This window comes from Cucurbita pepo, chromosome 7 (assembly GCF_057944985.1).
Source record: "Cucurbita pepo subsp. pepo isolate OVF chromosome 7, ASM5794498v1, whole genome shotgun sequence".
Taxonomy (NCBI): Eukaryota; Viridiplantae; Streptophyta; class Magnoliopsida; order Cucurbitales; family Cucurbitaceae; genus Cucurbita; species Cucurbita pepo.
In genome coordinates, this window is record NC_141804.1 from 1,843,675 (window position 1) to 1,866,370 (window position 22,696).

A 22,696-nucleotide genomic window follows, 5' to 3' on the forward strand; every position below is an offset into this window, starting at 1 on the left:
CTCAAGAGGTATTTTCTTACTTGTTTACTGATGATCAACTCCTCTCCCAACAATCCTCAACCGACAATGCAACGATTTCATTCAATAATTCATTGATTCACGTTATATAAATCACTACCCAAGTTGGCTTTACAAAACTACAAATTTTAATCACTACCATGACGCAATATCTACCCCTCAATAGTGTGCATAGATATGAAAATATTATTACTCAACGAAAGAATACCGATTTAAGAATTAGAAAAAGAATTGGGATCAAAATGTTCAATCTTCATTGATATTCACGACCTTTAAATAGGATACAAGATACTAAATAATATCTACCAAGAAAATATAAACTAACTAAATCCTGATAATAAAATAAAATGTACTGCTATTCAAATTCAACTGATTACGATATCTAAGATATATTTTCTAACTAATATATTCTGGAAGATTACGAATATCATATATTCCATAACTAATTCAAACTAAAATAAGTTGCACTAAATTGTGACAGCCTCCCTCAGTGCAAACTTATTTCTCAATAACTCCGAGAGCTTCTACGAAAAACTTCAAACTTCACTTTGGCAAGTGCCTTAGTAAATATGTCTGCAACTTGCTCATTAGTATGTATTTCCTGCAATTCAACATCCTGCGTTAACACGTTCTCTCGAACAAAATAATCTACGAAGAATTTCTTCCAATTAGGCTTGCTTATGGACTTCTTAGGCATGCCACCACCTGAATAAGACATTGACAGATCATGTTGAATGATTTCCTTCTTAATAAGTTCCACATCACAGCGATTCAATCGGGTAATCTTCTGAAAAGATCTAATTTTGAGAGCATTTGACAGTTCCGGTCTCAAAATAGTCTTCTCTCCAATGGTCTTAAACTTTGAGGCTTCAACAACTATAAAAGCTCCTTCACCATTTGAGTCCACGTAAAGTCCACCCAAAATATTTGCAGGAGCTTTATATCCTTGGTCAAGGTCCAAGGCATCCTTACTATGATCATCAAGGGCATGCTTTAGCTTTTGAGCAAGGGACTCATCTTCTTCAACTACCCAACCATCATGCTCATCATAAGCACTGTCACCGTTGTCACTAGATGCATAGTCCTGACTTAAGAGGGTATCAAATCGATCATCTAAAAGCTGTCGAGTTCGTGGCTTATCAACATCATCCTCCACATGGTCAACATCATCCTCCACATGGTCAACATCTGCATCCTCAAAAATGTCGTCGCCAAAAGATTTGTTATTAACAATATTCTGGCTTCCTGTCGCCTTCTCAAAATCCTTAGCCACACTAAACTTATTATCCATTGAACCATCCTCCCCTTCTTCACATAAATTTACCTGAACTACGAAATCTTCCTCCAAGTCCTCAACATCAGAACCAAATCGTGATAAATCATCATCATCAAGCAGTGCAGCTATTTCTGGGTCAGACTGGGGCGGAGCATCAGTAGCCGAATCCTGCGAATTGGTAGTTTGATCCAAATTCTCCAAGATGAGAAAATCGTCAGCCTCAGAGGGGAGGTAAAGACCGTCAAGATCGTCAAACGTTAGCTCGACAACTTCATTTTCGTCGAATCTCAAATCCAAGGCCGTGGAGTAAACAGAAGGGTCATCAGGGGCAATAGAATTGAAATCGGAGAAAAAGAGAGAGTCCAGATGCGAAATTTGGAGAGAATTAAACTCAGAAGCGTAAGTAGTGGAATTATAATTTTGATCACCTGTAGAGACATCATCTTGATATACGGCTGAAGTCACGTTTGTTGGCTGGTCAAGAACCTCAGTGGTTAAGCAATATTCCCAAATTGGATCTGGAGAACTTTTATTTTCATGTACCGCATTTGCTTCTGATTCCTGCATCTTGACTCGACAATTTGGTTTAATATGGCCTGGCTTTCCGCAATGATCACACACCACTTTCGCCTGACAATCTCGTTTAAAGTGGCCTGGTTTTCCACACCTGTAACAAGCTTTAAATGGCTTCTTTGACGACTCGTCACTTCTGAATTGATTCTCATTGCTAGATGAAGGCCTTGAGTGAAAATTCTGTCTGCTTTGATCTTTGACATACAACACACCTTCTAAATTTGGGGAAAACTCGTTGCTGCTAGTCATTTGCTTAATCAAGGCTTCCTGATTGGAAAGAAGATTCTCCAATTCAATTACCGTAGGTTGATTTGCCCACCCTTGTATTGAGGAAACAAAGGGCATAAACTCTTTTCGTAATCCACGAATAAGATAACGCCGTAATCGAGCCTCACTCACTGGCTCCTCAGCATCTAATTCTGAAATTTCAGAACACAGATTTTTCACTTTCAAAAAATATTCTTCAACAGAAAAATTACCTTGAGTTACCATAGCTAGTTCATTCTCTAGAAATTGCAGTCGAGCGGTATTTTTCTTAGTGAACAACTTTTGAAGTGCATCCCATACTTGCTTTGGTGACTTTAAATCACGAACATGATCAATATACTCCTTGCTAATCAAAGTTCGCAAGGTAAATAAGGCTTTTCCGCACTTGATCTTCCATTGTTGACGTAATTTTGCATTTTGTGGAGTATCGGCTGGAATTTCTGTGTCATCACCTTCAATTAAATCCCATAAATCTTGCCCTTGTAGATAAGCTTCCATGCATAACTTCCAATAACTATAGTTATTGCCAACCAGCTTCTCCATAGCTACACCCATAGAAGCACTCCCACTATTCATCTCGTTGAGTAATAATATCAAACCGTACCAACTTGGCTCTGATACCAACTGACGCAATATCTACCCCTCAATAGTGTGCATAGATATGAAAATATTATTACTCAACGAAAGAATACCGATTTAAGAATTAGAAAAAGAATTGGGATCAAAATGTTCAATCTTCGTTGATATTCACGACTTTAAATAGGATACAAGATACTAAATAATATCTACCAAGAAAATATAAACTAACTAAATCCTGATAATAAAATAAAATGTACTGCTATTCAAATTCAACTAATTACAATATCTAAGATATATTTTTTAACTAATATATTCTGGAAGATTACAAATATCATATATTCCATAACTAATTCAAACTAAAATAAGTTGCACTAAATTGTGACAGACCAAAACTCCTAAACTCCAAATTAAGTGTAAGTTTATACAAATGCTAGTGTACGAGCCAGCGACGTGCTCGCTATCTTGGACCAGATAGCTGCACCGACGAAAGATACGCATCGCTATTGCAATCGGATGGCCCCGACGAAGTCCACTCCTCGCTACTCGACTTCAAAAACCCAGAAAACAGCCGAGAACCCAGAGGCGACGAAGTCGGTGGCTGGGGCACAGCGCTAACCCCTTCAAGCATTTGCACCACTCTCGCCATCGATGGCCTCAACTGCATATCCTCCTGCACGCACCACAGCGCAACCTTAATAGCTACGAACACCCTCTCATCATTTTCATTTATGTTCAACTTAGCATCAAGAACAGCTCTCAATTTCCCTTCTTCCATCATCTTAAAAGCATACGTCGGGAAATGCGATTTCTCCGAGCTCGCCGTCGGGTCGTAATTCTTCCTCCCGCCGATGATTTCTAGCAACACCATTCCGTAGCTATAAACATCGCTCTTCTCTGAAATCGCGTAGTTCGTTATCCATTCCGGTGCGAGATAGCCTCTGGTTCCTCTCAATGTGGTGAACACATGGCTTTGTTCGCGGTTCATCAGCTTAGCTAACCCGAAATCCGAGACTTTGGCTTGGAAATGGTCGTCTAATAAGACGTTCTCTGGCTTGATATCACAATGGACGATCTTGGCATCGCAGTCCTCATGAAGGTACGCTAAACCCTTGGCTGTGCCCACGGCTATGTTGAATCTCGTATCCCAATCAAGCGAGAAATCTTCTCTGTTCTTCCTGAAAATCCATTTGTCAAGTGATCCATTCGCCATGAACTCGTAAGCAAGAAGGCGATGAGTTCCTTCGGCGCAGAAGCCTTTCAATCTGACCAAATGGATGTGATGAATGCTGCCGATTATGCCGACTTCGGCTCGGAATTCCTTTTTTCCTTGGCCGATTCCTTCGAGTTTCTTCACGGCCAAACGAGTTCCATCTGGTAATACTCCTCTGTAAACTGAGCCAAATCCGCCTTGTCCGAGTTTCACCAAGAAATTATCTGTAGCAGTTTGAAGATCCTTGTAGCTGTAACGAATCGGAGCTCCGGAAAGACCTTCTAGGAAATTTTCTTCTTCTGAGCTCTCTTGTGGAGCTTCTGGAGATTTGTTCTTCTTTCTAACGTAGCGAATTCCGATGTAAATCAGACCAGAAATGATGATCAAAGTCGCGATGGCAATACCTAGAATCGCAGCGATTGGCTTCTTTTCAGCGCTTCCATTTCCGTCGTTTTCGCGATTTCTCGACAGTTTGATGAACGAAACGAACTCGGAATTCTTAGGGTTTTGAAATCCACCGATTTGATCAAGCAAGAAACAATCCCCGGAACTATGATAAAACAGAGCAATACAAGAACAATTAGTTCTACAAGAGGATTTGCAATTCTCCAAATCTGTTTTGACAGACGGCTGCAAGAATTCGAGTGCGAAGTAACCAATCTTATCATGAGATTCCACGAGCTCTGTAGATTCAATCGATTGGTCACATGGCGCAGCGATTCCCGTCTGACAATTCGGTTGCGAGCCAAGAATCGAAGGACAGAGGCATTTATTTTCACTATAACAAATGAAATTCGGACCACATGGTTGAGGTGTTCCACAAGGATCTTCAGGAATTCGAAGAGAGGAAGCCTCACCAGATCCACTCATTTGAAGTTTATAAAACGAGATGAATCCATCGCTGCCAAGAACAGCAATCCATGTAGCGTTTGCGTCAGTATTAGTGGAGAAAGCAAATTGCCAGAGTAAAACGTTATTTCCGCCATGGAAATTCCACGAGTTTGCTGTGAGTGTTGCAGAGATTACAGAGCCACCATCTTTGTTGATCGTTTTGCGATTCTCTTTACTCATTGACCAATACGGCTGTGGGGATTTGAATCCTGCAGATAAAATCATATCTCCAGATTTCAATTCAAGAACATAGGTTAAATTATTCTGATCGGGCTTACTTACAAGCCGCATACCCTCAACGAAACCCTGATTCGACAAAAGAGTATCAGTCGGATGGGCGAAACTCTCCCAAATCACCGAGCTATCATTTCCAAGCAAAGCCAAGTTTCCAGAATCCATTAACGCAAGAACAGAGACTCCTCTGTTCATCGTGTTCGTCGACCAAACCACATTGTTTTCCTTGTATAAAACCACATTACCTTCCTCTTCAAACACGAATTTATCAGAAGTCGAAACCGGAGAGAGCTGATTCGCAGTCCAGACGATTTTCCGGCTGCTTAAGTGAATGATTGCTAGAAAATACTGCGTTACTTCCCCTGGATTAGTGAATCCAAACCCGAATTCAGAGTTGTTAGATCGAAGAAACACCCCGTCGTGATCGACCCAGTTCATCTGAGTTCCTTGAAGCCCGGGAGAAATCTGCCCCACGCTCTGTAAACCACCGGAGCAAGGCCCAAACCGACGGAGAAGAACAGTCAACCATACAATGACCGGAAAACCACTACCAAAACCGCTCGTTCCCATCCCTTCTCCGAATCAAACCCAGATGAAACTACCTAAACCAGAAGAATCCTAGAAGAAACGAAGAACACAGAAATTCAAGCTTAAACTCAAATTCTCTCAGCGGATTCAGAAATTAGAAGCGATCTGAAACGATGAAGTTGAAGCAAACTAGTTTAGAAATGTTAGAAACCGGGGAACAAGCAATCCAGAAAGCAGGTAGCGGCCAACCAACCGCGACGAATTGGATTAAAGAAAGAAAAGGGTATATGTAGAACAGAAAATCCATTAAACCCATATAAAAATCACCACCAAATTCCAAGTTTGTACAAGAAATGGACCAAATCCCAAGAAACGATTGGTGTTAGTTGGAGAATCTTGGAAATGGGTTGTTAATTTGAGTGAAGAACAACAGAGTAAAGCACTGAATTGGGGGAAGGGGCAACCGAGATTAGGATGAAAGGCGTTCAAAATTTCGTCGGATTGTAAGAAAGAAAGTAAATGGGAAATTGGGAATAATAAATGCGAGGTAGGAAGGTAGTGGTGGGTGTTCAAACATGTCAACTAACTCAACCTCATAGCCTGCCATTGCTGAGCTGTCAGGATTTTTTTAAATCTTCGACCCCTCTTTATCAGGTCCTTCCTCACAAAATGCCTTTTTTTCCTATTTTTTTTTTTTTTTTTGGACCCATCTTTCACCCATGTAGTCTAAGTCAATGGAAGTCTTTTGCTTATGAATCTTACTCGTTACTCCATGAGAAATTAACCGCGACATCTCACATCAGTTGTGGAGGAGAACGATACATTCTTAAGGGTGTGTGAACCTCTCCTTTCCGGCACGCGTTTTAAATTTTTTGAAGAGAATCCCGAAAGGAAAAGTCCAAAGAGAACAATATCCGCTAGCGTTGGGGTTGAGTCATTACAAATGATATAGAGCCAAACACCGGGCGATTTGCCAGCGAAGAGGCTACACCTAGAAGGGGAGTGGACACGAAGCAATATGCCAGCAAGGACGTTGGGCCCCGAAAGGGCGTGGATTATGAGTGAGATCCCACGTCGGTTAGGGAGAAGAATGAAGCATAAGGGTGTGGAAACCTTTCCCTACCCTACACATTTTAAAAACCCCTTCTCTTCCTGGTCCTATCGAACCTAACTCTTAACACACTTGAAGGATGAGTGGAACCCGAAAATGGAAAGCCCAAAATTGACAATATCTGCTAGTGGTGGGCTTGGGTCATTACAGTAACCAAGGCTGGAATGTCAACACGAGTTTATTATTATTGAATTCACCCAACTTGATAGTACCCTATTTTTGAAACGTCCAATGCTAAAGTCACTAAATGGGTAAGTTGGGTAAGTCGTCAATTTTATTGACGACTTTACAGGTGGACATTATATAGAGATTTCTATTATATCAATCTACCCTTGTTTAATTCCTATTGAAGTATATACTCGGGAGGGGTAGTGCAAGGTGGATAATTTCAAAGCATACTCGAGAAAAATGTTCTAATTCTATGAACTAGTTGGTAACATTCACGAACAAAAAGGGTATAATAGGAAAGTCTTAAAATATAAAATAATTAAGATTTAAAGTGAAATTTGGATTAGATAAAAAAAAAAGATAGAAGAGTCTTACCTAACACTATGTTATAATAGAGTACAAGATTCAAATTATATAATTTGAACAAAGATATTATTGTTAGCAACCTACATACTTACGTCATCATCACTTAATACAAACAAAATAAGAGTATTATTATTATTATTATTATTATTATTATTATTATTATTATTATTATTATTATTGTATTTCTTACCTTTAATTAAAATTTACCGCTTAATTTTAATATATATCTTAGAAAATTACTTTTGAAGATTTTTTTGATAATAAATAATAAAAACATTAATTATGGAATTAAAAAAATAAAATGAATGTATATATAATTGTATAGTAAGCAAAATTATATATTTTAAAATTAATGATAAATTCGAATTAATTGAATTTTTTGAAAGCATCAATAATTATATTACATTATAAAATCCAAAATATAAATATTTAATAAATGTAAATATATTTTTAGTTAATAAAATTGAGTTATCGTAAATATTTTACCATAATATTAAAAACGTAAGTTGAACTAATTAACGTGTCAATTTAATATCGTCTATATATATATAATCATTCAATTTAAAATTATTTTTTAATTTATTTTATCATAAAACAACTTTATTACAATATCCATTATTTTATTTAATTCTTTATTTTCAAATCAATAAAGATGTATTAAATGAACATGTCGTACCAATAATCTAAATTTATAATTATTTTTAAATTTAAAAAAAACTAAAAAGAAATTAAATACATAATTTAATATTTTCTTATTAAAGCTTTTGCAATACAAAATAGAAAAGAAAAAACAATAAAATTATTTAAATAATTTAAGAGACAATGCAACTAAATAATTTCATCACCCCATTAATTAGGACAGCACACTAAAGTCCACCTTGGATTTAAAATATTGATAAGTTTAATTTAAATATTAATTTTTAAAATGCATTTCGGCCACGTGGCAATCACAAAATAATTTATCACATGGAACAAAATCATAAAAACATTCATTTATTATTCCAATCAAACAACATTTTAAATAGATATTATGAGCAAATTAAAATAAGAATTAAATATTCAAAATATAATCTAAAAATATTTTTTTGCTATTTTTATTGAAACATTTTATAACGAAATGTTTTTAATTTACGAGCAACAAAATCTTTGTGGTTCTAATTTAATTAAATTTTAAAAGAATTAGTGAGAAGACATGCTATACTAAATTAATGTAATAAGAATAATAATAATGTATTTTTATATATTTTAAATAATGATAAACACATTTTAATTTATTAATATTTTTTTCAAATTATTTAATAAAGAAACCGTAACTAATCCTGATATCATTTGTAACAACCGAAGCTCGCTCTACTTCAACTTGATGTAGAGGGCCTACCCTACTCTGATTAGTGCATCCTTCCGTCTGATGACTAGCTCTGACCCCATTTATAACAGCTCAAATCCACCTTACTCCGACCCTATAGAGATGGTCTAGCCCTCTTCTGATCAGTGCATTGCAACATCTGATACCATTTGTAACAACCAAAGCTCACAGTTAAGAATATAATATTATTCTTAATTAAAGTTAAAAAAAAAAAAATGAAGAAAAAAAGCAAAGCATAATATTAATAAAATAAAATAAAAACATTTGTTCATTCAAACACTCATTTGAAAGTGGGAGCAGAGTTTGAAAAATCCATCAACTTTCGCATAAAATAGGCATTAGGTATTATTTTGAAAGCGAACAGCATTTCAATTCATTTAAATTTCTTATCAAAACGATTCGTTTCAAACCATTTCTTTTCCTTTAGTTAATTCATTATTATATTTATATGACTTTTTTTTCCGTTTAATAATTTAACGGTAATATATTTTAGAAATAATTTAACGGAAATTTTTTCATTATTAATTCAATTGTACGTTCTGTCATATAAAACTATGCAATGACCAACGCGATTTTCATTGCATAATCATATATTGTCATAAAAATCGTTGGTATGATATTTTTAAAGCTAAATTAATAAAAATACCCTTAAACTGTCTAAAAATACTTAATTTTGAATGAAAACCAATAATATTTTGTTTTAAAATTACCCTTTTAAGTTTTTGAAATTTTCATTAAAACCTTTTAAAAAAATATATTTACGGTTAGTACTACGTTTAAAAAAATATTTGTGAACTTTCCAAAGTAACATTCAGATGTTTGTAGATAATCTATGAGATGTTGATAAACAGTTTCGTTCATATATTTACAGTAAAAAAAATTTTGAATTTTTTTCTATACAAGTAAAAGACGTTAATGCTACTTTAAAAATTTTAAGAATATTTTTTTAAAGAGAGTAATTGTAAATATATTATTAATAAAAAAAAAAGTTAAAAATTATTAATTAAAATTAATTATAAAACAGGGGAAAATTAAACAAAGAGGATACTCTTTGCCTAATGTTGATTTCATTAATTAAGAATAAGTTAGCTTATGACATATTTATATAATTTTAAATCTAAGTGACATATATTATGGAATAATAAATTAATTTAAAATATACTTCCGTTGCATAATTAAATTAAAATTTAGCAAAATTAATAGACATATTTTATATTTTTAAATTTTGAAGTCAATTTAAATTAAAAATTAAAAATTAAAAATCTTTTTTCTTGTAGCTGCAACCTTCACGGACTGTCGGAGTTGCGTCGACTGAATGGGACAGCAAACGCCGCTTGAAACTCTTGAGCAGCTGCCGGTACGCGGTGGCTGTGGAGTGAGCCGCCGGTGGATATGGGTTCTCAACTTTTAGAACCCCGAAATTGTGGGCCTTAGCCCAAACCGCTTCTTCACGTTCCATCAATGGCACGTGTCGCGGTCGTAGTTATCTAAGGTGTTGTCTGTGGCTATGTGTTGGATGTTCCGATTATACTTGTCAAATGCGTGATATTCATAATTATGCTCGTTCCAAACCTCTTTTACTTGATTTCATGTGTAGTTAGGTCTATACTATTCATATCACGTTAATAGGCTAGTGTACCACTGTTTACCAAAAATCATGTCTACTACTGTCATAACTAAAATAACTAAAATGTCTCAAACATGGTTTTATTTCAAATTGGGGTTGTTTTTTTATTTACTTTTATTTAGCTTAAACCATTGCTTTATTTCAAACGGTTTCGGACGCATTTTCCTCGCTCACGTTTTCTAAAACACTTTTTGTCAAACATGACTCAAGGCTAAATCATAAATTTGAATTGTCCGCCAAATTTGATTTTCACGCAGCTGATGTGAGATCTAACATTGGTTGAAGGAGAGAACGAACCATTTTTTATAAGGGTGTGGAAACCTCTCCCTAGTAGACGCGTTTTCAAATTGTGAGGCTGACGACGCTACGTAACGAGCAAAAATGGAGAATATCTACTAGTAGTGAGCTTGGACTGTTACAAATAATATAAGAGTCAGACATTGAGTGATGTGTCAGCGAGGACACTGGACCCCCAAGGGGTGGATTGTGAGATCCCACATCAGTTGGAAAGAGAAACGAAACATTCGTTATAAGGGTGTAGAAATTTCTCTCTAATAAACACGTTTTAAAACCGTTAGACTAACAACGATACGTAACGGGTCAAAACAGACAATATCTGCTAGTAGTGAGTTTAGATTGTAATAAATGATATCAGAACCAGATATAGGGCGGTGTGCTAGTGAAGACACTAGACCCCAAAAAGGGTGAATTGTGAGATCCTACATCGGTTAGAGAGGAGAACGGAACATTCGTTATAAGGGTGTAGCAATCTCTCCCTAATAAACGTGTTTTAAAAATCATAAGATTAATAGCGATACGTAACCGGCCAAAACCGACAATTCTAAATTGATAGAACAAGGTGAGCTAAAAGCAGCCAGCTTTGTCGGTCTTAACAAACATAAAACAAGAATTATCCTATTTGACCCCACAAAGAACTAATGTCACCAAACATTCAATGATCCATTCAGCCCTTTCCCAAAGACAACACAGATAAACCACATTGCTCCAAAAACATGATAGCTAAGCTCATTGGGTCAATGCTTCTCTGTCCCCCATTTCCACACACACACTAACCTCCATGGCTCCAACCAACCTAACCATCAATCCTAAACGACGCCCGGGTTAGCTTTCTTTCGACCGCAATTCGGCTCGAAAAAGATTCAGCCAATGAACCGGTTGGAACGAAGCTTAGGGAACCAACATTGGTGACTTCCCTTCAAAGAATGACTAAAATTTGCCTTTCGTTTTCTCGTTGTCTCTGCATCGACGCATTCGCTATCGAGTCTTTGCTCCCATGATGGACTATATTCATTGACCACCATTGGGGAACAATCATCAGATTTTGTTTCCTCTAGTGAACACCTCGAACCAACTTTAAGCTCAGGATATCTCGAGCTCGAAGCTAAGAAGGGGCGGCCTAACCGCAGCGCTAGATCACAACCATCCTCACATTGGTTCCCAATTGCTGCAGCCATTGTATCAAAGCCACTAGTTTTCTCCATAACACCTCCATTTCGAGAGTCCACACACATAGAAATCGGTTCACGAGCGATTTCGAAGCTAGAACGCTGTCGTTTCAAGCGAACATCATCGTTATAACACAACGGATAGACCGAGAACCTGCTTGATGGCAGAGCATTGGCCATAGGTTTAACCAAACTCCAAAAATAAGGAGCACAGCTTGAATTCTTCATTACAATGGGAGGAGGAGACAACTCATGATGCCTAGAACTGAGATAGTTTGTGGAGTTCTTATGTCTTTGGCTTCTAGAAGCTTTTCTAGGAGTGCAGCCTAAATTAAGAGCAGCTGAAAGGGAAACAAAATTCAACACAAAAACCCCCAAAAAAGAGGATTCAACAAGCAAGTTTTGTAGCTACCTTCAATGCAAGGCTGAAGAAACTCTCCAGTTTCTGTGGTATCATCAAGGCGTAATATGGTATTAACAGCATCCACTAAGCGGTCCCGAAGGGTATTAAACTCAATGTATTCAGCCTATCATGAACAAACGAAATGATATCAAGTTTAAACAGATCATAGCTATGAACAAGTGAGATTAAAGGTGAAAACCTCAGAAATGGCTTTGGAGTATAAGATTTCTTCAGCTTTGAGAACAACAACAGGAAGAATCTCTTGCCATTCTTTGTTTTTTTTAGTGTTGGAGCTATGAATCTGATGCATAACCCTAACAGAACAAACGACAAGACAAATCAAGAACAACCCAACAGAGATTCAAACGAAAATGATGAGCAAAAACAGAGAAGAGACCTGAAAATCTCTTGAATGAGTGAACCTCTGATGGGTTGGTGCCTATCACTGTGCCAAGCTCTTCGCACACACTCGTAAGGCCTCGAGCCTGGTCTTGGCATCTTCAAGACAAGGAGAGTTTAGCTCAGCTCAGCTCAGCTCAGCTATGGGGTTTTTGAGTGAAAAAAATCCCTTGAAGACAACAAAATGTCTGGAATTCCAAGATTCAAGGAAGAAGAAGGGGCTGGTCTTGTTCTTCAACAGTGTGGTGTGTTGGTGTGTTGAAAGACTCAATTATTTGACAGAGGGTATTACCTAGCCCCATGAGCCCTGACCATTCATGTAGCCCTGGGGGAACTCTCATGATATTGTCACCGTCGGTGGCCCAAACTAACCCCAACCTCAAATGCCAAACACTCAGTATCTTACGAATCACGGATTTCTACAGTGGTATGATATTGTCTACTTTGAGCATAAGATTGCTATCCCACTAAATGTCTCGTACAAATGAAGATGTATTCCTTATTTATAAACTCATGATCATTCTTTCTCTCTCCTAACAATCTTCAGCGCACGGTTTTTCAGATCGACCATTAAGACATTGTATCTTCGATAAAGTTTTAAATTTTATGTTTGGATAAGGATTGAAATATGCAAAAGTTTAATGGGTAGGGACTAAAAATCATTTTTTTTTCTTCCAAATCACTTGCAATGGCCAAGATTAGACCTCTCCCAAATTCACTAACCCCAAAAAGCAATCATTTTTATCAACATTTTGCTTCCAAACTGGGTCCCAAAGTGAAATTGTTTCACCAACTCCGACAAATATTACTTTTTTTGAACGAGGGTCTATTGTTGTGGTACCTTTATTGATATGGTGTATTTACAATAGATTTAGCTACCCTAAGCACACCGCTAACAGATATTGTTTGTTTTGTTATGTTACGTAGCCGACAACCTCATGATCTTTTAAAACGCGTATGATGCAGAGGTTTCCACACCCTTATAAGGAATGTTTCGTTCTCCACTCTAACCAACCAACGTGGGATCTCACAATTCACCTCTTTGTGGACTAGCATCCTCGCTGCCACACCACTCAGTGCCTATGAATAATGTTAATTAATTTTATTGTTAATTCAAATTAAAAAAGAATCTATGAATAATGTTTATCATAGTCCAAAAGTAACATTAAAAGTGGGAATTAGGAATCTTTAAAATTAATAAACCCATGAAATTTGGAGCTTATAATGAGAAATAATTCAGTGCGGTAAAACACAACGCAGAACAACTTTTCAACCAATCATTCATCCCCATCACATTCGAACCCGACTCATCCTCATCCGTCAGATCAGGTCCCCTGCATGATTGCCACGTGGGCTCCACCACTCAAAAACCAAACAAGTATTTCTTTTTCTTTTTTTTTTTTCTTTTTTGGTTTGAATTTTATTGCTTTAAATCGGTAATTGATTTGGATTGATAACCCCTTCAATCCTAGCCGTCCATTTTGCAACTTGATTTATCCTCGTTTCCAATTCCAACTGCTCCACCACTCCACCAAATCCGTCGCTTTATCTTTATCAGTCGCCGGCGCAGTCTGCAACAACCCGCCATGATGTCCGCCGCGAGCCCAATTTCTCTGATCTGTGCTCTGCTTCTTTGCTTGCCTTTAGCCGTTCTCTTTACCGTTAACAGCCCCACCGCCATTAATTCCGTCCAAAATTCCGACCATCCTTTCATTTTCCCCTTGCAGTCACTTTACATGCCTAAGACCCACCGCAAAATTACCCTCTTCCAAATCCCTTCTCCGCCGCCTCCGCCTCCGCCTCCGCCTACGCCGCCGCCAGAGGAGGATGATTTGTTGTTCCCACTTGCCTCCCGGGTCGACCCGACCCCATCACCAACCCGGAAATTGGCTTTCATGTTTCTCACGAATTCCCCTCTCCCTTTTGCTCCTCTTTGGGAACTGTTCTTCAAAAACATCCCCCCGGATCTTTACAATGTTTACATCCACGCTGACCCGACCCGAGAATATGACCCGCCTTTCTCCGGCGTGTTTTCCCACCGTGTCATCCCATCGAAACCCACTCAGAGATTCACCCCTTCTCTAACCGCCGCCGCCCGCCGCCTTCTCGCCCACGCGCTGCTGCATGATTCTTCTAATTCCATGTTTGCCCTTCTCTCCCCCTCTTGCATCCCTCTTCATTCCTTCAATTTCACTTACAAAACGCTAATCCACTCCAAGAAGAGCTTCATCGAGGTTCTCAAAAATGAAATCGGTGCCTACGACAGATGGGCGGCGCGTGGTCCCGACGCGATGCTTCCCGTTGTTAAATTGGAGGATTTACGAATTGGGTCACAGTTTTGGGTCCTCACGCGTCGGCACGCGCGGACTGTGGTGAGAGATAAGAAAGTTTGGTCAAAGTTTGACTTACCATGCGTGCGGTGGGACACGTGTTATCCGGAGGAGAATTATTTCCCCACCTTACTCAGCATGTGGGACCACCGAGGACTTATTCCAGCTACACTAACACACGTGGACTGGAATGGGAGTTTCGATGGCCACCCTCGCACGTACGACAAATCTGACGTCACACCCAATCTCATACGTTCTCTGAGAATGTCCCGCCTCAGATACGGCGACGGCGACGGCGGCCGCGGCATTGAAATGAGAATCAGAACGAGAAATAAAACCTCCGGCCGCCGTAGTTCGTCGTCTTCCTCCGCCGCTAAACATTACCGCCGGCATACGTTCCTCTTTGCTAGGAAATTCTCCGCCGATACGCTCCAGCCGTTGATGAACATATCCAGCGACGTCATCTTTAAAGATTGATGAAAATATATACACAAAATTATTTTTTTTTTTTTTTTTTGGTCTTTTTAAGGATAATTCGGGACAAACAAACCCAATGTTTTTTTTTTTTTTTTTTTTTTTTTTTTGAACTTACAAATTAACTCTAGGTTTTGTATATGCATGTCGAGATCGAGCTTTTTCAAGACTTGTCGTGAGCGAGCGTGTCAAAATTAAGATAGTGTATAGTTGAAAATAGACAACCGTTACATATAAATATGAACTATGGTATTAAGAGTAATAATGAAACTTTTAAAAATTAAAATATTTTAAACGAGGTACATATGTTTTATGTCTATAACGATACTTATGTTTCAAGTTATCCCATCCTAAGTTTGGTCCACCATTTTGGTTACGTGCTATGATGTTATCGGACGGCGATTCTCCACCGTCTGTGGCGGGTGAGGTAGCTGGTCAAGGACCTTCTTCCTCCATGACCCAATTGGTGGCCATCCGACTCCGTGGTTCTTATCTTCATCTCTGCTATATCATAAGACTTTTAACGTTATGAATATTTGAGTATAATAAAATGTCAAATATGGTATCTATGGACTTACATTTGAAAGGTGCAAGAGCATGTCTGTTGTGGACGATCAGGGTCGTCTTCGTCCTTAGGCTTATCATTCCATGATAGCAAAGGCGAAGTGTTGGGCAGCTCGTTTGTGACGCGTGGATGTTTGATGCAGTTTGTGGGAGCGCCATGGAGGGGGTGGTGGTGAAGGGGCAGAGAGAGGCCAAGTTGAAGCTCCATTTTTGAATTGAGTTAAAAGGAAGAGAAGAAATGGGAGAGGCATTTATGGAAGAAGCGAGATGGAGATGAGTCGGGAAAAGGGGTGGCATTGAGAGGGACACAAAGAAGGAAGATGAGGATAGAGATGGAGTGGGCGTGTGGGTTGGACCTTCATGTCCCTCTTCTCTGATCTCTTTCTTTTTGTTGTCGACTAATTATTCATATCAAATCCATACCAAATCGACCCAGACCCATCGCTAGTAGATATTGTCTTCTTTTGAGGTTTTCAAAGGGTGTTTTGTTCTCCTCACCAACCAACATGGGACATCACGATCCACCCCCTTCGAGGCCCAGCGTCCTCGCTCGCACTTTGTTCCTTTCTCCAATTCGATGTGAGACCCCACCAAATCCACCCCTTTGGGACCCAGAGTCTTTACTCGCACACCGCCTCATGTCTACCCCCTTCAGGGAACAGCGAGAAAGCTGGCACATCGTCCGATGTCTGGCTCTGATACCATTTGTAACAACCCATGCCCACCATCGTCCGATGTCTGGCTCTGATACCATTTGTAACAACCCATGCCCACCACTAGCAGATATTGTCCTCTTTTGGGCTTTCCACTCCCTTATAGAGGGAGGGTGTTTTGTTCTCCTCACCAACCAATGTGAGACATCACAGTCCACCCCCTTTGGGACCCAGCGTCCTTGCTAACACTCGTTCCTTTCTCCAATTCGATGTGGGACCCCCACCAAATCCACCTCCTTTGGGGCCAGAGTCCTTACTGGCACATCGTTCGGTGTCTGGCTCTGATACCATTTGAAACAACCAGGCTCACAGCTAGCAGATATTGTCCTCTTTTGACTTTCCCTCAAGGCTTTAAAACGCGTCTGCTAGGGGAAGGTTTTCACTCCCTTATAAAGGGTGTTTTGTCTCCTCCCCAACCAATATGGGACATCACAATAACTGATGTTTGGAATGCTTTTCAACGTTATGTAACTAGTTGAGCAACAGATTCACGTGACAAAAATAAAAGAGAATCGTATAATGAAATCGATAAAATGTAACAAGAAATTAAAGAGCGATATGTGACAAAAATAAAAGAATGTGTCAATGAGATATGATATAATGTAACTAAATAAGGGATATTGTGATAGAGGGGTCACATGAGGGCGGGGAAAGAGACCTAAGCTTGTGAAGTCCACGTGGGCACCATAGGGGGAGGGGCATTGGGTGATTAGGAGGGTAGGTGGCTTTGGACTTTCAATTGGAGAGATAGTGGACCCCACCGACACCTGTATTATTGTCATTTGGGCCTACCTTACCCGTCTATATTCATCACCCTTGGGCCTTGGCCCATAATTTCTCTCTCGATTATAAATATGTCCGCACGTGAGTTCGGCATGCGCAAGTTCTTTTCCGCCATAATTGATTGGGCTGGGAAAGAAAAAAGGCCGTAATTACTTGGGCCCAAATTGATTGGGCTGGTAAAGAAAAAAGCCCATACATCGCAGAAGCTCAAGAAAGAAAAGCCCGGCCCAGTCCACACCATTCCACAGGCACGCGCATATCACGTGAGAAAAGATCCCAATCTCTTGGCCAAGGAAAGGCGGAAGCGAGCAGAGCCTTATCAAATTGTGTGGCGAAGAATGCAGAGAGCATAATGTAGATAACCCTAATCTCCACCCCATTTCGTCTCTCAATCATTCACCAGATCCGCCATTATCGTTCACTCGAAGCTCCAAAGCTCCAAAGCTCGACGCAGCCATGGCGAATGTAATAATGGCCTCCTCCAAACCCCTCTCCCCTCCCCCTTCCATCGCCTCCACCAAAACCCCCAAATTCTCCATTCCCAAAACCCTAACCCTAACCCTAACCCCCACGATTCTCAAAAACCCCAAATTCCTCTCCCTCTCCACCACCACTCTCAAATCCCTCTCCCTCATCGCCGCCACATCGCTCTCCTTCGCACCACCTTCCCTCGCCGAAGAGATCGAAAAGGCCGCGCTCTTCGATTTCAACCTCACTCTTCCAATCATGATGGCGCAATTCCTTCTCCTCATGGTCGGTCTCGACAAACTCTACTTCTCTCCACTCGGCAAATTCATGGACGAAAGAGACGCCGCCATAAAAGAGAAGCTCAACAGCGTTAAAGACACATCCGAGGAGGTGAAGCAGTTGGATGAACAAGCCGCAGCGGTGATGAGGGCGGCCAGAGCGGAAATTTCAGCGGCGCTTAACAAGATGAAGAAGGAAACTCAGGCAGAAGTGGAGGAGAAACTGGCGGAGGGAAGGAAGAAAATCGATGCGGAGTTGCAGGAGGCATTGGCGAGCTTGGAGAATCAGAAGGTGGAGACCATTAAATCCCTGGATGCTCAAATTGCAGCTCTTAGCGACGAAATCGTCAAGAAGGTTCTTCCCGTTTAGATCGATTTTGCTCTGAATTTCTGTTCTGTTCTGGAATTCATCTACATTTCTACTTACGTTCTTATAATCGCTTTGCCTTGCAATCATAATGGATATGAAAGAACAATTAAATGTATAAATAATTCGTTTCTTTATTTCCCCCTCCACCTGCCTTCCACTTACTACTATATTAATCCCAAGTTTTAGACTATATTATATACCGGAGTCCTAATGAAATTACCAATTTACCCTTACCTCCTTACTTATAGAGCATTAATAAATTTTTTTAAATTCAATAATATGGTAATTTTGTAGGTAGACTTTAAAGAAATAAATAAATAATCATATTTAAAAATTTAATCCCTAACTTAGCCCATATTGAATTGGGCCCAATATTAAAGCCCACGTAGCTCATTTAAACAAGTTTATGGGCTTTCGGAACACCCAGCCCGTAACAATCAAAGCAAGCCCGGCCCAAACTTTTTTTTTTTTTTTTTAGAATATTAAAGAAATAAAAAAAAGAATATGGGCAACAGCTATTTTCATGGAAAATAAAAAAATAAAAAAATAAAAAAAAAAAGTCACTTCAATGGGTCCAACTCTTTCCCACCTTTTCCCTCGAAAGCTTTAAACTTCAATCAAACATCCCATTATTATATAGTGGAAAATCTCCAACAAGATATATTTTTATTTTATTATAAATAAATAAAATACATATAAATAGACAGTATAAGCTATAAAGTTTCGGTTAAATAATTAGTTCGAGTTAGGTTTGGTTAGACGTGACGCTCGAAAGATAAGCATTCATCATTTTTTTTTTAAAAAGAATTAAGCTTATATTATGCACATAATTTGTTAATTGACTAAGGCTATGAGTATGGCCCATCAAATATAATATTTTAGTTGACTTAAACATAAAGATATTAAATTAAGAATTAAAATTTTGTAATTAAAGGGTTAAAAATTGAAAATTGAGTGTTCACGTGTGGGAGGGATGGAAAATTACCTTTTACTTTACCCAAGGTAAGAAAAGATTAAAAAGGAAAAAGTGGGGGATTTGGTTGGGTTTGACTTGTGGAGGAAATGAAGAATGGTGGGGTCAAGGATCTAGGGGGATCGAAATGAAGGGTGAGGATTGAAGGAGGAAAGGGAATCTGGGCCGTAGAAAAAGAGAAGGATATTGTAATCTGAGAGATGTGAAAGCTGGTCTATCTAAAGCTCTTAATCATCATGTTATCATGTTTCTGTGTTAGTACCCCTCGCGTGCCCTTCTACAGTTCTTTTTCTGTACCTTTTATTTATATTATTTATTTATTTATTTATTTCCCATTTTCCAATTTAACTAGGCCCCACCATTCATATTAATTTTTACCCTTCCATTACAGAAAAAAAAAAAAAAAAAAAAATTTTTTTTTTTTTTTTTTTTTTTCTGTATAAGGGTTGAGCTAAGTTTTTAGAAATTTTAAAATGGTTTACGAGTTAACCATTTTTTTTATTCAAAAATAGAGTTATAATCCAATTTAACCATGAGACGGGAGCCTGTTTGAGTTATTGATATGTCTGTTTTTCAGTTAGTTAGTTGCATTGTTATTCTGTATGTTTTTTAGTTAGTTAGTTGCATTGTTGATCTGTTCTTTTAGCTAGTTAGTTGCATTGTTCATCTGTCTGTTTTTTAAGTTAGTTGCATTGTTTGAGTTTTAGTTAGTTAATTGCATTGTTGATTTGTATGTGTTTTAGTTAGTTAGTTGCATTGTGATATGTCCGTGTTTTAGTTAGTTGGTTGCATTGTTCATCTGTCTGTGTTTTAGTTAGTTAGTTGCATTGTGATCTGTCGGTGTTTTAGTTAGTTAGTTGCATTGTTGATCTATCTGCTTTTTAAATTAGTTAGTTGCATTGTTGATCTGTTTGTGTTTTAGATAGTTAGTAGCATTGTTGATCTGTCTGTTTTTTAGTTAGTTAGTTGCATTGTTAATTTATCTGTTTTTTTAGTTAGTTAGTTGAACATGATTGTCAAAATGACATGATATTGTCTACTTTTAGCATAAGCTCTCATCATTTTGCTCGCAAAATGCCTCATACGAATGGAGATAGTATTATTTATTTATAAACCCACGATCGTTCTCTAAATTAGCCGACGTGCGACTTTCATCTTTCAAATTAAGAATATTTAAAGTGAGTAATAAATGTTAAGTTTAATATTTAAAATTTAAGATATTTTAATTATTAATATACAGGATTATTAACAAAAAAAAATTAAATAAAATATAAAAAAGTATAATTATTAGGGAGAAAAAGTAAATACAATGGTAAAAATGGGATGAATGATGGTTAGGGTGGGGACGTGGCGGGTATAAAAGGGGTGATTTGGGCATTATGAGGGGGTAAGGATGACGTCAAGCGTATCTAGGTGGAGTGGGCCCCACGGGGTTTAAATTTTTGAAAATTTTGGAAGAGATAGTTTGGTCAATGGACAGAAAAAGACAAAAGTAAAAAAAAGGTCTAGGGGGGGTTAGGTCTTTTCATCATGCTACGTATGACACGGTATGATGAGATTTGGAGTGCCACGTTGTCTTAGCTGTGATGGGGACCACCCCTCTCTGAAAATCTACTGCCACTTGATTCTCTGTCATCCCCCTCTAATTCTATCGCCTTTTTTGGAAGGAATCCATTTATTACCCTCTTTTTTTTACCTTTTCACTTTTACCTTTTACTCACTTTCTTCCCCCATAATTTAACTAATTCTTTCGCTTTATTATTCTTTAATTAAATATTTACCAATTCAGTAAATATTACTCGATTTGACCCGTCACCTATCGTCATCAATTTTACGATTTTAAACGTAAAATTAACAACGGACTAAAGCAGAAAATATCTATTAGCAATTGGCTTTATGCTATTACAAATGGTATTAAAGTCAATCACTAGTGCGAGACGCTAGTCAGAGTAGGACTAGACCGTCTCTATAACATATGCATTTTAAAGTCAGGGTGTACAATATTATACCATTGTGGAGCGTCGTGATTTCTAACCTGACATGTATCGAGTTATAAATTTATTTTTGTTGGTTTGGCGCCAAATAAATAAAAAAATTATAAATTGGGCCGATTCGTAAGATTTCTTAAAACTCGATTGAATTGAACTGAATTAACTCGAATTTATTGCTAATGACCCAAATAAATTCGACCCAACACAACTCAACCCACAAACAACTGAGTCGTGTTCATACTACTCTATGTAGATACGGGAAACAACTCGAATTTATTATTAATGACCTGAACCAACCCAACTAAAAAATATTTGAAAAAAGTCTTAATTTGACCTAACACAACTCGACCCACGAACAACCGAGTCGTGTTAATACTACTCTATGTAGATACGGGAACAACTCGAATTTATTATTAATGACCCGAACCAACCCAATTTAAAAATATTTAAAAAAAATTCTTAATTGACCTAACACAACCCAACCCACGAACAACCGAACCGTGTTTATACGACATTTCGTAGAATCGGGAACAGGTGATTTTGGTTATGGTAGATCGAGAAACATAGGATTCCAAAACTTTTGTGGGTTTCATAAGGTTTCTTCATCTTCACATCTTTTCAGCTCTGCTTTGCTTAGATTCACTGAAACTCTTTTTAAAGCTGTGTGTGTCCTTTTTTTCTCATTCCAATTCATTTTTAAATTCCCCGCGCGTGGGCATCACGTCCCAATTTTTAAAAAAATTTATAATTGTTCTTAAAAGAAAAAAAAAAAAAAAAATTTGTTTTTCAATAATTTTTATCATATAATTGAAAATAAAAAATATAATTTTTCCTTAATCTAAAATACAATAATTTTTAAATAATTATATTTTAACGGTTTAGATATCGAGCATCGTTATAAAATTAATTATATAGTTTCATCCTAATTTTATTAAAAGCACAACAACGAACAATTACTCGAGCCTACATTTTTTTTATTATATATATTTTAAAAAAATTAATATAACTCGCCAAGTTTTAAAACGAGAATTTAATTTTGTCTTAGTTATTACCCTTAATTCCCGGCCGATTCATAGTTGTCACATGGCCTAAATATTTTCTCGCTAAATTTTTATATTCCAATTTAAGTTGACCTACGATACAATAATTTTGGTGAAACGATACTTGTACAATCTCTCTTTATGCAATTTGATTGTGAAATGTCTTATTTGGTCCGTGTAGCACTGAACGTTCGTGGAGTGACCACTATGAGAAAGTTGACTTCAATTGA

General features: G+C 37.8%; 5 protein-coding genes across 5 annotated transcripts; 2 read left to right on the forward strand and 3 right to left on the reverse strand.

Moving 5' to 3' along the window:
- Positions 1-174: 174 nt before the first annotated feature.
- LOC147791583 (uncharacterized) lies at positions 175-2,491 on the reverse strand. Its single transcript, XM_087125782.1, has 2 exons — positions 2,357-2,491; positions 175-2,286 (listed from the first exon to the last, which is right to left on the reverse strand). The coding sequence occupies exon 2, from the start codon at positions 2,210-2,212 to the stop codon at positions 524-526; it is 1,689 nt and encodes a 562-aa protein (XP_086981908.1). The 5' UTR covers positions 2,213-2,286; positions 2,357-2,491; the 3' UTR covers positions 175-523.
- Positions 2,492-3,090: 599 nt separating this feature from the next.
- LOC111798067 (G-type lectin S-receptor-like serine/threonine-protein kinase SD2-5) lies at positions 3,091-6,119 on the reverse strand. Its single transcript, XM_023681021.2, has one exon. It carries the CDS (start codon positions 5,616-5,618, stop codon positions 3,171-3,173), a length of 2,448 nt encoding a protein of 815 aa, XP_023536789.2. The 5' UTR covers positions 5,619-6,119; the 3' UTR covers positions 3,091-3,170.
- Positions 6,120-11,027: 4,908 nt separating this feature from the next.
- Positions 11,028-12,837, reverse strand: LOC111799066 (histone acetyltransferase). Its single transcript, XM_023682461.2, has 4 exons — positions 12,481-12,837; positions 12,283-12,397; positions 12,093-12,207; positions 11,028-12,021 (listed from the first exon to the last, which is right to left on the reverse strand). The coding sequence occupies exons 1-4, from the start codon at positions 12,579-12,581 to the stop codon at positions 11,375-11,377; spliced, it is 978 nt and encodes a 325-aa protein (XP_023538229.2). The 5' UTR covers positions 12,582-12,837; the 3' UTR covers positions 11,028-11,374.
- Positions 12,838-13,623: 786 nt separating this feature from the next.
- Positions 13,624-15,776, forward strand: LOC111798298 (Core-2/I-branching beta-1,6-N-acetylglucosaminyltransferase family protein). The gene has a single exon (XM_023681358.2). The coding sequence runs from the start codon at positions 14,069-14,071 to the stop codon at positions 15,287-15,289; it is 1,221 nt and encodes a 406-aa protein (XP_023537126.2). The 5' UTR covers positions 13,624-14,068; the 3' UTR covers positions 15,290-15,776.
- A 1,929-nt stretch (positions 15,777-17,705) lies between these two features.
- On the forward strand, positions 17,706-18,596 carry PDE334 (ATPase, F0 complex, subunit B/B', bacterial/chloroplast). The gene has a single exon (XM_023682672.2). It carries the CDS (start codon positions 17,803-17,805, stop codon positions 18,460-18,462), a length of 660 nt encoding a protein of 219 aa, XP_023538440.2. The 5' UTR covers positions 17,706-17,802; the 3' UTR covers positions 18,463-18,596.
- Positions 18,597-22,696: the final 4,100 nt, after the last annotated feature.

Bases quoted from the DNA above. Each gene is read 5' to 3' on its own strand.
- PDE334 (XM_023682672.2), top strand. From the start codon at position 17,803: ATGGCGAATGTAATAATGGCCTCCTCCAAACCCCTCTCCCCTCCCCCT.
- LOC147791583 (XM_087125782.1), bottom strand. From the start codon at position 2,212: ATGCCCTTTGTTTCCTCAATACAAGGGTGGGCAAATCAACCTACGGTA.
- LOC111799066 (XM_023682461.2), bottom strand. From the start codon at position 12,581: ATGCCAAGACCAGGCTCGAGGCCTTACGAGTGTGTGCGAAGAGCTTGG. The intron at 12,398-12,480 runs GTCTCTTCTCTG...TTGTTCTGTTAG, and splicing joins CTCATTCAAGAGATTTTCAG to GGTTATGCATCAGATTCATA. The intron at 12,022-12,092 runs GTAGCTACAAAA...TTTCCCTTTCAG, and splicing joins TCTTCAGCCTTGCATTGAAG to CTGCTCTTAATTTAGGCTGC.
- LOC111798298 (XM_023681358.2), top strand. From the start codon at position 14,069: ATGATGTCCGCCGCGAGCCCAATTTCTCTGATCTGTGCTCTGCTTCTT.
- LOC111798067 (XM_023681021.2), bottom strand. From the start codon at position 5,618: ATGGGAACGAGCGGTTTTGGTAGTGGTTTTCCGGTCATTGTATGGTTG.